Source organism: Felis catus, chromosome C1, assembly GCF_018350175.1.
Source record: "Felis catus isolate Fca126 chromosome C1, F.catus_Fca126_mat1.0, whole genome shotgun sequence".
NCBI classification, from domain to species: domain Eukaryota; kingdom Metazoa; phylum Chordata; class Mammalia; order Carnivora; family Felidae; genus Felis; species Felis catus.
Window position 1 is genome coordinate 19,647,856 of NC_058375.1, and position 17,243 is coordinate 19,665,098.

At 41.1% G+C, this 17,243-nt stretch overlaps 1 protein-coding gene across 8 annotated transcripts in view; it reads left to right on the forward strand.

The window, feature by feature from the left end:
- CEP85 (centrosomal protein 85) overlaps nucleotides 1–17,243 on the forward strand; it is a 35,945-nt gene that overhangs the window by 12,034 nt on the left and 6,668 nt on the right. For 4 of the 8 annotated variants that reach the window (XM_003989685.6, XM_023258336.2, XM_019836437.3 and 1 more), the window contains exons 3-10: nucleotides 1,868–2,020; nucleotides 7,839–8,533; nucleotides 9,362–9,495; nucleotides 9,904–10,021; nucleotides 11,117–11,302; nucleotides 15,074–15,226; nucleotides 15,453–15,604; nucleotides 16,739–16,853. In XM_003989685.6, the coding sequence (XP_003989734.2) occupies nucleotides 1,868–2,020; nucleotides 7,839–8,533; nucleotides 9,362–9,495; nucleotides 9,904–10,021; nucleotides 11,117–11,302; nucleotides 15,074–15,226; nucleotides 15,453–15,604; nucleotides 16,739–16,853 (1,706 nt within the window). Of the gene's footprint in view, nucleotides 1–1,867; nucleotides 2,021–7,367; nucleotides 7,521–7,838; nucleotides 8,534–9,361; nucleotides 9,496–9,903; nucleotides 10,022–11,116; nucleotides 11,303–15,073; nucleotides 15,227–15,452; nucleotides 15,605–16,273; nucleotides 16,424–16,738; nucleotides 16,854–17,243 lie in introns of those variants that run through there. The other 4 variants (XM_045035348.1, XM_019836438.3, XM_045035349.1 and 1 more) reach the window with 4 other exon arrangements.

Below are 17,243 nucleotides of genomic sequence, written 5' to 3' on the forward strand. Positions count from 1 at the left end.
TCTTTAGTAATCTCTCATTCGATTAATGATGGTCTTAATATTTTGATGAACATGCTGGTGATAGGACATGTGACATAACACACAAAAAATTTTGCTTTCAAATTTGAATTTGGAAATAAGCATAAGCCTCTTTACCTATATCAAAATAAAATTTTATTTTAACAAATATCTCCTCTGAATTGATGTGTGGAGTGAGCAGATAGAAAAGTGGTACCCATAAAGAATGGAAGGTTAGTAGTAAAACAAGAAGTGATTTCCAGTAAGAGGCCAGGAAGATGGTAATAGAGGCTCTTAATCAGTTTTCCTTATTTCAAAGGGTCTGGCAAATTGTAAGCTAACTAGAGAGAGAACGCCATATAGACTCATCAAGAAGTCAAGATTACTTTCTTTCTAGTACTTAGTACAGATAGTAACACCAGCTAATCTTAGGCTGATCAGAAGCTCTGATTGTTGGGTATATCTTCTATGAAAGATTATTACTGATTACTGCATGTATATAAATTCTTTCAAATCAGGCAGTCCACTGTGACCCAAAGAATAAAAAGGTGTCCTTGGAGAAAGTTAGGGTGCCTTCAGTAGAAAGCAGAAGTGTAGCAAAATTAGAAGAAAGTGGGTGAAAAAGATGGGAGAAGCACTAAAACTGGAACAAGAGAGAGGGTGGTTTGTGTTGAGATATCATTTGCTTCCCACTAAATCAAAGAGTCTGTAGAACTTTATTTTCTGATTTCAACTCAAACTCTGACACTTTAAATGGATAAGTAGACACCATTTCCTCTTTGTCTGTTTACACTGATCATCAGATACAGTTTAGAAAATTAGTGGTTTTTTAACAATAAATACTAGCAAATTATTTATTGAATATTTTCTACTTACTGGCCTTTAAATAGCAAGCTAACAGAATTAAAAATATCTCATCAGTCTTGTTTTGTCTTACCCGCTCGGAAATTTTAGTGGTTTCTTTGCATTGCACTCCAAGTCTTAAACTCTTCAGATTGACTTTCAAGACTTACCTTGATCTGGATTCACCCTGCCCACAGGGTATCCTTGTTCAGTCAAGCAATGATTTTCAACAACAGACTGGACTGCCTATTAACCTAGGGAACATTTGGAAGCATATAGGGTATTTTCAGGTTTCACAGTGATGGTGGGATGGGGTTAGGGCTGCTACTGGCTTTTAATAGTGACCAGGGATGCTAAGCCATCCTGCCACATATAGACTACACATTGAAGAATTGTCATGCTCAGAATGCCAAAAGCAACCCTGTAAGGGGAAAGAATGTGGATACTGGAATCTAAACAACCTGGGTTCAAATCTCAGCTCTATCCATTGTAAAATAGGGGTGATGATACTGTTCAGTAAGGAAGATGAGATCATGTTGATCAAGTGTTATGGCTTCTGGGTTTCAAAACATGGTAGTAGCTACTATTAAATAGTATTGTTTTCCATCCCAGTACTTCTGGGTTCTTGGTAAGTCTTATTTCTGTCTGTGAACATTCTCAACTCTCATGCTATTTCCATTTAAAATTAACTAACTCAGGAGCACCTGGGTGGCTCAGTTGGTTAAGTGTTTGACTGTTGATTTAGGCTCAGGTCATGATCTCAGGGTCGTGACATTGAGCCCAGCACTGGGCTTCATGCTCAGCGTGGAGATTCTCTCTCCCTCTCTCTCTGCTCCTCCCTTACTTGTACTCTCTCTCAAAAATAAAAAAATAAAATTAACTAACTCAGAGTAACTGAAATAGGTACAGGAGAGAGAAGGGTAGGGTGCTACTATTTTTTCATAGGCTTAAGTGATTTATTTAAACAGTCTTGTGGGGGTTATATCAGCTGGTTCACACTAAAGGTGGGAAATGACACTTGTTTCAGGTTCCGGTGTAATTCAAAAGGGCAGTTCCCTGGGGACTGAATGGCAGACCCCAGTTATCTCAGAGGCTTTTCGGAGTCGCTTCAGCCGCTGTTCAAGTGTAGCTGACAGTGGGGACACAGCCATTGGCACATCATGCTCAGACATTGCAGAGGGTAAGTGTGAATTAATGTTTTGATTACCAATATGTGTTGTCATTTTCACATTGTGTTCCAGGTATATTGTCATTTCCAGAGTATTCATAACTCAGTCCCTTCAGCCAGGGAGTTTGCTTGATTTTTCTTACTCCCATGTTTCTTACAACTGGTCCTTTCCTCTCAATTTTTACTATTTGTCCTATCTTAAACAACTTTCTAGTAGGTTTCTTGGCTTCAAGTGTTTCCCTCTACTGCCAGACTAATTTCTAAAAGCCTGATTTCATAGTTTTCCTTTCCTGTAAATTCTCAACTGCTTCTATTACTTGGAGGATAAAGTTCAGGAGCCTTGCTGAGTTCTGTGATCTGGCCTTATTCCACCCATTCAGACATATTTCTTAACTGTCACCAACTATGGTGTTTTATTATGTTATGAAAAAGCACAGAACTTTTGTTGTTGTTATTTTTGGTATCTGAACTCTTTCCTTTTTTTTTTTTTTTTTTTTAAGATTTTATTTTTTACGTTATCTTCACACCCAGCATGGGCCTTGACCTCACAACACCAACTGAGATCAAGAGTTGTACACTCCACCTACTGAGCCAGCCACATGTCCCTGAGTGCTTTCCTTCTTTAATCTGGGCCCATTCGTGCTGTTTCCACCTCCTCTTGCCCTTCCCAGCTATGCTGATCTTATATTTCAAAATCTAGTAAAGTGTATGATAAGACTTTTCTCATCCCTTCCACCCATTACTGATCTCCCTCTCTGCAATCTTGTATCTTTATTGTGCCTGCCATTTTGGGGGCACATAAATTAAGTAATAACTGCCAGACAGTACTTTACAAGAGTTTTTTCTTTTTAGTTAGTTAGTTTGTTTGTTTGTTTATTTAATCTGTATACCCTATGTAGGGCTCAGACTCAAAACCCCTAGCTCAAGAGTCACATGCTCTAGCAACTGAGCCAGCCAGGTGCCCCAAGAGTATTTTATTTTTGCATTTAGATAGTGAGTTCTTAGAGGGCAGAGGACCTCATAATAATAACTAAAAACTATTTATTAAATACTTTGTGATGGATACTATACTAAATTTTTTCTACATTTTTCATTAATGTCTTTAAGAACTCTATGAAATATTTTATTATTTCCATTTTACAGATGAGAAAGCTGAATTTCAAAGTGTTTAGATGACTTGATTAAAGTCACAAAACTAGTCACTAGTATTTTATCAGATGTCACAGCCACTAGGATGGCTATAATCAAAAACATAATAACAAGTGTTGGTGAGAATCTAAAGAAATTGGAACCTCTATACAGTACTGGTGGGAATGTAAAATGTTATAGCTGCTTTGGAAAGCAGTTTGGCAGATCTTCAAAAAGGTAAACATGGAGTCACCCTATGACTCAACAGTTCCACTCCACCTACCCAAAAGAAATGAAAACACATTTCCACACATAATCTTGTTATAGGAATGTTCATAGCATTATACATAGTAGCCAAAAAATGGAAACAACTCCAAATGTTTATTAACTGATGAATGGATGAGTAGAATGTAGTATATCCATATAATAGTACATTTTTCTGCAATAAAAAGAAATTAAGTACTAATACATGCTACAAAATGGATGAACTTTTAAAATATTTATGCTAAATAAAGCCAGACACAAAAGGCCACATATTGTATGATTCCATTTATGTGAAATGTCTAGAATAGGCCAATCTATAGAGACAGAAAATAACTTCGTGATTGCCCAAGGCTAGGGAAGTTAGGGGAAATGGAATGTGACTGCTAAAGGATAAGACATTTCTTTTTGTGGTGATAAAATGTTCAATAATTGATTTTTGTGATGGTTATACACCACTGAATATAGTAAAAACCATTGACTTGTACACTTCAAGTGGATGGATTGAATGGATGTGAGTTATATTTCTGTTTTTTAAATTTTTTAAGTTTATTTTGAGAAAGAGAGCGTGTGTGCCTATATGAGCAGGACAGAGAGAGAGGGAGAGAATCCCAAACAGACTGCACTCTGTCAGCCTGGAATCCGATGCGGGCTCGATCCCAGGAACCATGAGATCATGACCTGAGCCAAAATCAAGAGTCGGACACTTAACTGATTTAGCCATCCATGCGCCCCTAGGTTTTGTCTACATGTGCAGTCATGAAACCTTTTTCATTTTGACTAAATAATCTTTTAAAAATCAAACAGTGGTCTAGATACTCTGCCTACTGAATTGACTGACTGTATTTAATTCAGTCACATCATTACACAGATTGTATGCTTTTTATTCCTTTGGGGAAAAAATACATATATTTCCTCTTGTGCATTCTTAAAAAAATTTTTTTTTTAATGTTTTAATTTATTTTTGAGACAGAGAGAGAGCGTGAGCAGGGGAGGGGCAGAGAGAGAGCAAGACAGAATCCGAAGCAGGCTCCAGGCTCTGAGCTGTCAGCACAGAGCCCGACACGGGGCTCGAACTCAGGAACCGCGAGATCATGGCCTGAGCCGAAGTCAGACGCTTAACTGACTGAGCCACCCAGGCACCCCAAAATTATAGTAGCCTTGATGTAGTGACCAAAGCCATTGGTCTAGAAGTTTGTTTGTTTTTGTTTTTTTTAAAGGATCCAAGGTGTCTTCTCTGCCAAAACAGTTTTGTACAATGGTCTTTATCTTAATTTTTGTTCATTTTGTTTATGAATCTAGCTTGGTTTTGTTTGGAGCCCAGTTGACAAGAACCCTTTTGACTGGTATAAAATATAGTTCATTGTTGCATCTTTTTTTTTTTTTTTCATTGTTGCATCTTTAAACTAAACAGGCTTGGTTTTGTTTCCACCCCTCATTAAGATGTTTTACCTTGAGGGGCGCCTGGGTGGCGCAGTCGGTTAAGCGTCCGACTTCAGCCAGGTCACGATCTCGCGGTCCGTGAGTTTGAGCCCCGCGTCGGGCTCTGGGCTGATGGCTCAGAGCCTGGAGCCTGTTTCCGATTCTGTGTCTCCCTCTCTCTCTGACCCTCCCCCGTTCATGCTCTGTCTCTCTCTGTCCCAAAAATAAATTAAAAAAAAAAAAAACGTTGAAAAAAAAAAATTTTTTTAAAAAGATGTTTTACCTTGAAGATTCTCAAGGGACTGGTAGAGATATATACTTGAGAACTCAGAGGCTTTCAGCTCTTTGCTAAAGACTGAAATAGTCTCTGGCTTAGTTCAGACTACCTTACTTCATAAACCAGTATGAGATATAGACACAAATGATCAAGATTTAGCAATAGCTGAGGCATCTGGGTGGCTCAGTCCATTAAGTGTCTGACTCTTGATCTCAGCTCAGATCTTGATCTCTGGGTGGTGAGTTTAAGCCCCACATTGGGCTCTGCGCTGGGCATGAAGCCTACTTTAAAAAAAAAAAAAAAGATTTAGTTATAGGGAAATCTACCCCTTACCAAGAAAGCAGAGTTGTTAGAATTGGGGGAGAGAGGGTGGAGCAGGGCAGTGGGTATTGTTGAGAGGAGAGATTTAGAAATATGAATACCCTTAAAGTGGCCAAAACCCAATGATTCTGAGAACTGTAGACTTTTCTCTCCAAAAAATCACATATCCTATACTTTAAATTTTGAAAGCCTTTGAAAATTGTAGAAGGTAAGTGGCCCTTTTGAAAATAAGTGTTGCTGTTTGTTTCAAAATACAAACCAGACTTAAGGTGTAACTTGACATTTAATACCAGTTTATCAGAATCACAGCAGATTCCTTACTATAAGTAGATAAATCTAATAGATAAGTGACAAATGATGAAGATTTTACTTTATTCTTTTAATTTTTTTATTTTTTAAAAGTTTGTGTGTTTGTGTGCGTGTGTGAGAGAGAGAGAGCACATATAAGTTGGGGAGGGGCAGAGAGGTTGAGAGAGAGAATCCCAAGCAGGCTCCACATCATCAGTGCAGAACCCAGCATGGGGCTTGATCTCACCATCGTGAGATCATGATCTGAGACAAAATCAAGAGTCAAACACTTAACCAACTGAGCGCCCCAAGATTTTCCTTTGTTCTTTTGTCTGTAGATGAAACACACTCCTAGAAAATTAGGAAAACCATATTCTCCTGGGTCATTTGGTACCTTTCTTCTTGGCTTTGGTTTTGGCATTACTACTTTGGGAGTTGTGGGCTCAAAACTGAATTTGGTGAGTCTTAAGAGTGAATGGTGCTGTAGATGAAGAATGGAAGGAGGTGTCGCAAAGTTCAGTGTAATAGCAGCCCCTCATATGCTGCAACCTCACTGTCTTCTGTTCCATAATTATACTTTGAGAGCAGAGACCCTTGGTGAGAGTGGATGTTATGATGTTGTTAACAGAGGATTTCAAGTTGGGAGCTTACTATCCTTGGAAGTTTTCATCACCACCAGTCTACCTTATCCTTGTTGACTATTCCTATGTTTATGTTATGGGACATCAAAAACTGTATCCTTTGCCTCTGAAATGTTCTTCTGTCTTGGTCTTGAGAGGCAGACACATTTATCAGAAATAACTGTTGTTGTTTTGATTTGGTTTTTGTTTTGTTTTGTTTTGTTTTGTATGGCTTTTTATATCCCCAAGATCATCTGAGTATAGGAGATTAGATACTTTGCCTTATCCCATACATGATAAGGGATAATTTGGCATGTCCATGTTTTTAAAGAGCTGCTTACAAATGCATATCAGAAGATGGTAGCCAATCTATAGTAAGGTTATAGTATCTGTCCTCATTAGCTGAGTGTGTTCCATGTTGGTTGATGGAAAGGAAAAAGAGAAATGAATTAAATTGGTAGTCCATTCTTCTCCATGGTAGATGTGCTTGGTTTGGAAATGAGTACTGGACATAGTTGAAAAACGAAGACATTTCTATTCCTTGTCCCCTTACTCAGTTTTTTCCTGGTGAAAGTAACAGGTATGTTTCCTAATATTACTGTCTTGTTGCTTGCTTGCAGTCCACTTCCTTGGCACATTGGTTCTGTGACCCTGTAATCTTTTTCAGAGTAGTACTTGAAAGTTGGAAATAATGTAGAAATGTGAACCTTTTACAGCGGAGCTAATCAGAGAGTTGTCTCCCAAGACCAATCAAGAGCTAAAGGAAACATAAATCGAATCTAAAGGAAAAGTGAAAAGTCACAGTTAGATACAAACAAGGGGGAAGTGAAAGGCAAAATATAAAATAGAGGATTTCAGTGTGTACCCACTTGAGAGTGCTTACTGTGCTGGAGTGAAACCTGAGAGTTACTAAGAATAACTTCACATATCCAGGCAGTCAGGTCTGGTGCGTGGGAGAGAGAATAGAATCCTGATTCAGATGCTGTACTCCCTGTCCTGGATACAGAGCAGCACTATCCACTGTACCTTTTTCTTTGGATAGTTTAGATTCATTGCTTACCTTTGCTGGGAAGCTTTTGGAGGCCACAGAGGATTCTGGCAGCCCTCCCTTGGAAAGAATATTTTTATTGGATCGGATTATAGCTTGAGAGTTCCCCAACTCCCAGAAGAGTAAGACCTAATTCATTTCCCTTAAGTAAGTGATTTTTTTTTTTTTTAAGTTCAGTTTTAAGCTTTGTTTGTTGACTGGCAAGATTTTTTATTCATATACAAAGGACAGAGTGTAAATTAAAAGTAAAGCTAATGTTGCCTTTGGTTGGTTTACCTTGTGAATGGCATTTGAGATCCTAGAATACATACTTGTAAGTTAGGCTGCCTTGTCTTTCTGCCTGATACTTGTGATAATAGTGTCCACTCTGCCTGGTCTCAGGACAGAGAATGTCTGGTGTGGCAGCCATACTCAAAAAAGTATGCTCCTTCAGTTTTGACTTACGAAAAACTATTCTCTTTGCAGATTTTTGTAGCTCAAGTAGCAGCCCTCCTTTCCAGCCCATCAAAAGCCACATAACCATTCCAACAGCCCATGTGATACCTTCTACTTTGGGGACCTCTCCTGCCAAGCCAAATTCTATACCTTCTGGACCCTCTTCCTCCAAACTCCCTTTATCAGGGCTGGCTGAAGGTGTGGGGATGACAAGAAATGGAGACCTTGGTGCAATGAAACGTTCTCCAGGCCTATCTAGAGATTTCATGTATCTCTGTGGTGCTACCGGAGAAAATGGAATTGAGCAGTCCTGGTTTCCAGCAGTGGGCCATGAAAGAGAAGAAGAGGTGAGGAAGTTTGATATTCCCAGTATGGAGTCTACCCTTAATCAGTCGGCGGTGATGGAGACATTTTATTCAGATCCCCACTACCAAGTCCACTTCCACAACCCAAGAGCCGACACAAACAAGGAGTTATACAAAGTGTTGCCTGAGACCAAGAAGGCACCGGGCAGTGGGGTGGTATGTGAGCGGAATGGACCTCACCCTAACAGCAGTGGAGTGCTCCCTTTGGGACTCCAGCCTGCTCCTGGCTTCTCCAAGCCTATACCCTCTCAGGTATGGCAACCGAACCCTGACCCTTGGCATCCCCGTGAGCGATCTTGTGAGCTCAGCACATGTCGACAGCAGCTGGAGTTGATCCGTTTACAGATGGAGCAAATGCAGGTAGAGACCCCTTTCCTTGGATTTCACAGGTTCTGTGCAGATCTTAGAACTATATAGGTTTTGTCCTATAAATTTCGATTCTAAAGAAAACATTTGTAAGAAAAAGAGAAGATGTTTGTAGTAGGAAGTGAAGGCTTGTGAATGCCATGTTGGTGGTCTAATTAAACACCAGATAGGTCCTCCAGAGTAGAGGGTTACAGCAGAAGACCCCAAAAAGTATAACATTAACAATGTTCATGTACTACATACTGTGTACCAGTCACTAGGGCAGGGACTTTCACATACAGAATCTTATTTAAATCTTGTAGCACTTTGATGAGGTAAATGTAAAAATTTTACCAAGTTCTTAGAATAAGTAATCTGTCCAGAGTCACAAAGCTGGTAAGTGGCAGAGCTAGGGTTTAAAACCCATCTCTAAACTCCTGTTTTCCCTCTATTATATCAATTTTGTGTTTAAAAAGATAAAAAAAAAAAGGCCTTGTACTGCTTAAGAGTGGAAAGGAAAGGAAAGAAGCAGGATACATTCTCCTTTCCTGGTTGGTGAGGACATCTTAGCTCCTGGTTTGCCTCTCTTGCCAGATAATGAAAGATAAGTGACCTTTTCTTAGAACCTAGAGCCTTTCTGAGCAGGGAGTGTCCAGTTGGCAGAAGTCTCCCTGGCAGGTTCTTTCCAGTCATGCATCAGAGCTAAAATTATTTCATAAACACTGGGCCTTCTCAGGCTGAGCCAAAGTGAACCTTGACTAGAGACCCAGCTGGGTACTCCTCAGGTGTTTTCAGGTGCTTGTGGGTCAAGGTCAAGCCTCTCTGGGCCTGCTTGTCTTCCAGCTTCAGAATGGAGCCGTCTGCCACCATCCCGCTGCTTTTGCTCCTCCACTGCCCACATTAGAACCAGCACAATGGATCAGCATCTTGAACAGTAATGAACACCTTCTGAAGGAAAAGGAGCTCCTCATTGACAAGTAAGAGGGCAAGGGGTGCCCTAAGATCAGCCTCTGCTCTCCCAGCCCCCATTGAGGTCTTCCCAAGGATAGCACATCCCCCTCTGTTTGGGTCTACACCTTGCCTCTGGGTAGAGCTAGGTTGATAAGCACTGAGTCCTTTATCTGACTAATGTGATAGGCCAATTGTGTGTCCTCAGGGGCTCTGGAAGTGCCTGTAGGGGGCAGCCAGTTCTTTGCAGCTGATCTTTCCTTATTTCCCAAGTTATTTTCTTATTTTCTCTTCTTCCTTCAGTAAAACAATACTGCCCATAATGCAAGGCCTTTGTTTTATATACTATGAATTGTACTCAACTAAGGAAGGTGGGGGCTCATATTGCAAGTAGGTTAGTGTCAGGACCCTGGACCTCATTCTGCTGGCTTTTGCAGGCAAAGGAAGCACATTTCTCAGCTGGAGCAGAAAGTACGAGAGAGTGAACTACAAGTCCACAGTGCCCTTTTGGGCCGCCCTGCCCCCTTCGGGGATGTCTGCTTGCTGAGGCTGCAGGTAAGCATTGGCAGCCAGAATGGTATTCTGATTGTCATAACTCAGTATCTTCCCTTTGCTTCGTACTGTTAGGTATCCAGGAGATAGAAAAGGGATCAAGTGATGTAAAATGTTCTTGCCCTCAAAGCAAGGACAAAGCAAAGCCCTCAAAGAGTAGACATCCTAATTATAAAGCATCCCCTGTTCTGCCTTTGTGGGGGCAGAAAAGATTTAAGGGTAAAATCAGGTATGCCTTGGTGTCAGGACATACTTGGGAGAAGAGGAAGGCAGAGCAAGGTACATAGTAAGGGTCTACAGTTGGGTGATGTTCTAAGTCTTAATCTCCCAGCCTTTAGCCAAACGGAGGGGGAGGCAGAGGTAACGGGATTTACAGCCATTCTCATTTTTATTCTTCCATGTCTAGAAGCAGCTAAAGGAAGCCATGTTTTCACTAATGGCAATGGCTCCTAAAAAAAAATCTTGCTTTGTTGACTAAGCTTCTTCTGCAATATGAGCTTTTGAGTGATGGGTATTAGGCAGATTATAGTACTGGCTTTGCCACCTAGTGGACCTATTAAGATTGTGTTCTATGTTATGGCATCAGAATGTTAGAGTGAGAAGGGCCCTTATATAAAATCTAGTTCAGTCCTCTAATTTGCTGATGAAAATATTGAGGCTCAAGAAAGAGGAAGAATTTTTGCCTAAGGTCATGTAGAAAATAGAGGAGGACCAGGCCTTGAGCACAGGTCTTCTGAGATCTTACTCTGTGTTCCTTCCATTTTACTACTAGCACCTCAGGCGTTGCTTTAAGGCAGTGATTCTGAAATTTGAGTGTGCATCAGAATCACCTGGAGGGCTTGTTAAGACACAGATTATTGGGCCCTATCCCCAGAGTTTCTGATTTGGTGGGCTGGGAGTTGGGCTCGAGAATTTGTAGCTCTGACAAATTCCCAGGTGATGCTGAAGATGTTAGTCCTAGAACCACACGGTGAGAAGCACTACTTAAAGAAATTCTTAGAGAAAAATGATATTTGACCACAAAGAATACTGAGGATAAGTAAAGTACATGGGGCTGTAAGGGTAAGGAACAGTCACATATCAAGAATCTTTATGCAGGAATTGCAGCGAGAGAACACTTTCTTACGTGCACAGTTTGCACAGAAGACAGAAGCCCTAAGCAAAGAAAAGATGGAGCTTGAAAAGAAACTCTCTGCTTCAGAAGTTGAAATCCAGCTCATCAGAGAATCACTCAAAGTGGCATTGCAGAAGCACTCAGAGGAGGGGAAGAAACAGGAAGAAAGGGTGAGCTAAGGAGCTGGTAGCTCTCTAATTCACAAAGGAGTTGGCAGTCAGCCCTCTCCTGTCAAACCCTAAGCTGTTTCTGGCCCCCATTCTTGGAACTAGGAGGAGCCAACTCGGTGAGATCTTACACTGACTTTTCATGCAGGACTGGTCTACTGGAAATGGCACCTCTCCTTTTTGCTTATCTCCACAAAAGTACCACAGACAAAGTCCCTCACTACCCCAGGTCGTGATAGGCCCCCAGCTGGCTTGGGTAGAAAACCAGCCTGGGCAGTCATACCAGATGGTACTGTTGCAAGTGTTTAAACACCTGTGGTAAATTTATATCATTCAGCCTGGTTTTTCCTTATTCTGCCTAAAAAGTAGAGAAGAATTCCATGTGTGCAGCCAGTTTGGGAATTTTTACATTTGTGCTAGTGCTCTTAGAATTGCCTTAGAGTGGGGCGCCTGGGTGCCTGGCTCAGTTCGTTAAGCATCCAGCTCTTGATTTCAGCTCAGGTCATGATCTCATGGTTCATGAGATCAAGCCCTGTGTTGTTGGGCTCTGTGCTGACAGCACAGAGCCAACTCGGGATTCATTCTCCCTCTCCCTCTCCCTCTCCCTCTCCCTCTCCCTCTCCCTCTCCCTCTCCCCCTCCCCCTCCCCCTCCCCCTCCCCCTCTCCCCTCCCCCTCCCTCTCCCCTCCCCTCCCCTCCCCTCCCCTCCCCTCCCCTCCCCTCCCCTCCCTTGCTTGTGTTCTCTCTGTGTCTCAAAATAAATAAACATTAAAAAACAAAACAAAAGAATTGCCTTAGGCCAAGATTGGTCATCATAGAAGGAGCCAATTTAAAATCTTTGCTTCTGTTCACAGTTTGCTCTAATGCAGATGTTCTTGGGGGACCAGTTTAATAATGTTTAGTTCTGGACCACTTGCATCAAAATCAACCAGATCAGTGCTTCTTAAACTTTAATGCGCCTAAGAATCACTGGGTGATCTTGTTTAAAATACAGATCCAGGGGCGCCTGGGTGGCTCAGTTGGTTGAGCGTCTGACTTCGGCTCAGGTCATGATCTCCCAGTCTGTGGGTTCGAGCCTCACTTCGGGCTCTGTGCTGACAGCTTGCTCAGAGCCTGGAGCCTGCTTCTGATTCTGTGTCTCCCTCTCTCTCTGTCCCTCCCCCACTCATGCTCGCTCGCTCTCTCTCTCTCTCTCTCTGTCAAAAATAAATAAACATTAAAATCTAAAAAAATAAAAATAAAATACAGATCCAGATTTAGTAATTCTGGGGTGGGGTGTGCCTAGGATCTTGCATTTTTAACAAGTTCACAGGTGATGTTGGTGCCACTGGTATAGCAAGGACTTAGAGGCTTGTTAAAAAAAACTTTTAATCAAAATACGTGTATCCAAGTTGAAATAATAAAATACCAATATGTTTATAATAAATATTAGTAGCTCTGTGCCCAGCTCCACTCCACAAAGATTTCTACCCTTAACTCTTCTTTTCTCTATATTTCTGAGTATATTCCTGAGATTTTTGCTCGTTTTGTCTCATGGATGCAATATCTTCTCTCTCTGATAATACTGATTATAATTTTGGCATGTCTACATCTACTTATAGTATTGTTTCTTGTTTTTTTCAGAACCTTTTATTTTGTTTTGGTGTCTTTCATGTCAGAGGCTTAGTGATCCTTGAATGAATGGGCACTTCTGTTTAAGAATGAAGTATTTAAAAACTGGATAGAAGCTCTAGCTTCGTGATAGTTGACTGGTGGAGTTCACTATAGGATGATCAGACTTGGACTACCTTCTCTCTCGAGGACCCTCAAATATTAGTATCTGAGTATCTTACCTCACTCTCTCCAGAAAAGAATCTTCAGCCTCCTGCCTAGTTGTGAGGCTAGGGACAGGAATGCTTTTGGCTTTTAGGATCTCAATACTGAGAAGGAGATTAGGCTTAGAGTCCCACAGTTCTCTATATAGATTTTTACTTATACTTCCTTGCAACCCAGTGCTGCACGCTCTGCTGTGACTGATATCCTTGAGTCTGGAATCTCTCTGATTTCTCTGGAGAATAAATCTGCAGTCTCCTATTGGGGAAACTTAGGGTGAAAATGGTATCCAGCTAACCTGTATATAGACTTCCAATGAGTGCCCTATTTTTCAGATCTATGGCTGATACCTGCCTCAGATGTACCTGGTGCTTTGAGTTGAGAAGTACTGGGAGGGTGTGAAGGGCACATTGCTCTCCAAGTTGTCTGTAATGCCCACTGTGGTTATAACTCTGAGTAATTTATCCCCTGTCCACTTTCATCTTCTGTAAACACGTTGAAATCTCTCATATACTTTTATCTCTTCCTCTATTAGCTTTTTCAAATTAGTACTCTAATTTCCTTCCTGTCATTTGAGAGATGTTTTAGAAGAAGAGATAAAGGTCTTTGGATAATCCACCACTTTTTTAAATTCAGAGTTGGTTATCAGCATTTTCAATAAGTTTCCCAGCTGAGTCTGATGCATATTAAAATGTGAGACTCACTGGTTTAGAGCTTGAAAGGGTAGAGATTATACCTGGGATAAAGCCTTTGGCTGATTTTCAGGGATCCACTCTTAGTACTTTCTTACCTTTGGATTAAATTAGGTCTGTGTCTCCTTTTGACATCAGTAGATATGCCTTACTTTTTCTCTACTTTCTCTAGCATCTTTTTTTCATAAGCCAAAGAAAAAACCATAATAGTGGAGAAAAAGTGTACATTCAGCAAATCTTGGTTGAGTGCCCACTTTGTGCCAAGCACTGAGCTATGGCTTTTATGTGTGGGGGCTATAATAATAAGCAAAATGGACACAGCTCCTCCTTTCAAGAAGTTTACAGTCTCATTAGCCCTTCCAGATTATTGCTTAGCTTTAAATCACATGTTCTGTTCAGGGAAGAAAGCATTACCTATTTCACTGGAACAGACCAGACCACTATGAATAACAAAGATGCTCATATTGTTTGGCAAATCCTAAGAGTATAGAAGTTTTTTCCCAGAACCCCAGGACAAAAACCAGATGGATTCTTTATTACAGGCATACCTTGTTTTATTGTGCTTCACTTTATCATGCGTCTCAAATACTGCATTTTTTACAAATTGAAGATTTGTGGCAACCCTGCCTTGATAAAAATCTTTTGGTGCCATTTTTCCAACAGCATTTGCTTATTTCATGTCTCTGTGTTATATTTTGGTAATTCTTGCAGTATTTCAAACTTTCTCATTATGATTATGTTTGTTTTAGTGACCTGTGATCTGTGATTAAGACTTGCTGAAAGCTCAGATGATGATCAGCATATTTTAGCAATAAAGTATATTTTAATTAAGACATGTACATTGTTTTTTAGACACAATGCTATTGCACACCTCATAGACTACAGTGTAGTGTAAACATAACTTTTATGTGAACTAGGAAACCAAAAAATTCATTTGACGTGTTTTATTGTGATACTCACTTTATTGCAGTGGTCTGGAACCAAACCTGCAGTGTCACCCAGGTATGCCTGTATGTAGAAGTGCTACCAGTTTTTAAAAACTCCCCAAGGAGCCCTTCTTCCCTACCCTTGATTGGAACGTTCAGGTGTGTTAACTCTGCAGTTTATGCCCTAATTTCAAATGGCAAAATTTGAACAGCTCCCTGTCTTCATTGTAGTAGAACGACATTTACAGCTCTAAGGGCAGAGACAATGGTCATTTCAGAAAAAAAGGTGATGTTCAGAGCCCTAGAGGAGTCAGTGGAGACAGATTCTTGACTTCTTTCCTTAGGTCAAGGGTCGTGATAAACATATCAATAATTTGAAAAAGAAATGTCAGAAGGAATCAGAGCAGAACCGGGAGAAGCAGCAGCGTATTGAGACCTTGGAGCGTTACCTGGCTGACCTGCCCACCCTGGAAGATCATCAGAAGCAGAGCCAGCAGGTAGCAGCAATGTCTGGGCATACCTGGGGCTAGCAAGGAGTGGCCAAGCAGGGGGACTTCCTCAGCCTCTGCTGTATGCAGTTACCCTGTGGCTTCCTAAAGGAAAAACCCAAAGGAGTCAAGTCCAGACTCACATCTGTCCAATTTGCAATTGGACTGCACATTTTTTTGAGATACGCAGTATTCCTTGGCTTATTGACCGTAAGTATGGGATCCTGTCTCTCAGCTTAAGGATTCTGAATTGAAGAGTACAGAGCTGCAGGAGAGAGTAACCGAGCTGGAGAGTTTGCTGGAGGAAACCCAGGCAGCCTGCAGAGAGAAGGAGGGTCAACTGGAAAGCCTGAGACAGAGAGGAGCAGAATTCTCCAGTAGACATAGGTAAATAAATACCCTTGTGTAGTTGAGGAAAGGAGTGGAGAGTTAGGTCTATCCTACTTACTACCTGTGTGACTTAGAGCAAATCACTTTACTTTTCTGAGCTTCGTTTCTTTGGAATATGAATAATAGGATAGCTGCTTATGGGCAAGGAATAGGTCTTTGAGATGGAGAGTGGAGGGTGTAGTAGTGCAGTGGGGGTTTGTCATTATATCCTTTGGAAGGTCCAACCCAGTGCCTGGCATAATAATAATAATAATAATAATAATGGATAGTAATCCTTGAGTATGTATGTGTTGAGCGAAGGGAACTACTTTATATACTGGGAAATTAGTTAACTGTATATTTGCCAAAGCAGATCCTGATGTTAAGGGTGGAGGGTGGGGGGTGATCTACATTTTGAACCTTGTAAGCTAAAGGCTACTAGGAACATCTGTTTCTCTTCAGCCCTAGGGATTGTTCTCGATTGCCACAACAGGTTCTAAGAACAAAACAAGATGCCATAATGTACTCTCAGGGTATTTTGAGAGCCTCTTCCATATCAGTTGCAGTTTCTGAAAATGTAATGGCTGTGTTTCGACAGCCTCTTGGACCAAATCCAGTTTCTAATGGGATGGATTGGATTTCTCATCCCAAATTCAACCATAGTGACCCTGTTGTTTGTCTCAGCAGATGAGCCATAATGAAAGTGATTGTGGGGATCCATTGGAGGAGACCTTCGGTTGGAGTCAGAAGAGAGGTTGGGGTCAAAGTTGACCCTGCCCCAGACTATGTGTGCCAAGAAAAAAAGATTTTGTTTTCCAAAATTTCTACAGTATACATGTATGACTTTTATAATCTAAATACATGTGATGAGTGTTTATTTTTAAATATCAAAACAAATATAAAAGAGCATTGGGCAGGTAGAGAATTGGTGAAAGAGTGGATAGATGCTGGCCTCTAGGGAAGAGAACTAACATACGCTAGGCAACTTGTGTGTGGTACACCCTATGTTACAACAGACCTAACACGTTATCCCCAGATATGGCTTGGAAGGGCCTGAGTGTCTTACCCCAAACGTACAATAAATAATAGAATCAGGAGTCAAAGCCACATCTGCCTGACTTCAGAATTCTTAAAGAGGCCACTGTCTTTCAGCCTGCAAGATAAGCAGTGTGTGGAGGAGGCCAGTGGAGAAGGTCCAGCCCAACAGGGAGAAGGTCCAAAAGTGGAAATGGAGTCCTGGCAGAAAGAATGTGATTCCCTCCGAAAGGTGACTGAGTGTGTCCAGGCTGTAATAGAGGGCAGGCTGAGAAGGAAGAGAAGATTGTGTACTGGGAAGGAACCACGAATTTCTGGCCCTGGGCCACCTAAGATGCATTACCCAGAACTTTCCTCTCTTTTCTGAGAAGTCACCCCTGCATAATAAGTTTGCATTTTAGATATTTATTCTTACAACAGGCAAGCAGAATTAGGAGAGGATATGCTTTTGAACATCCAAACTAGATGCTCCAAAATGGTACATTGATGCTTGGTGCACTTCATTCATGGCTTAGGCCCCACACAGAACCTCTTGCATTGGGCAGAGTTCTAACTGGCAAAGTGGCCCTAATTTAGCAGAGAAGAAAGAGTCCAAACCTATTAGTGAGACTGATAGGTAGGT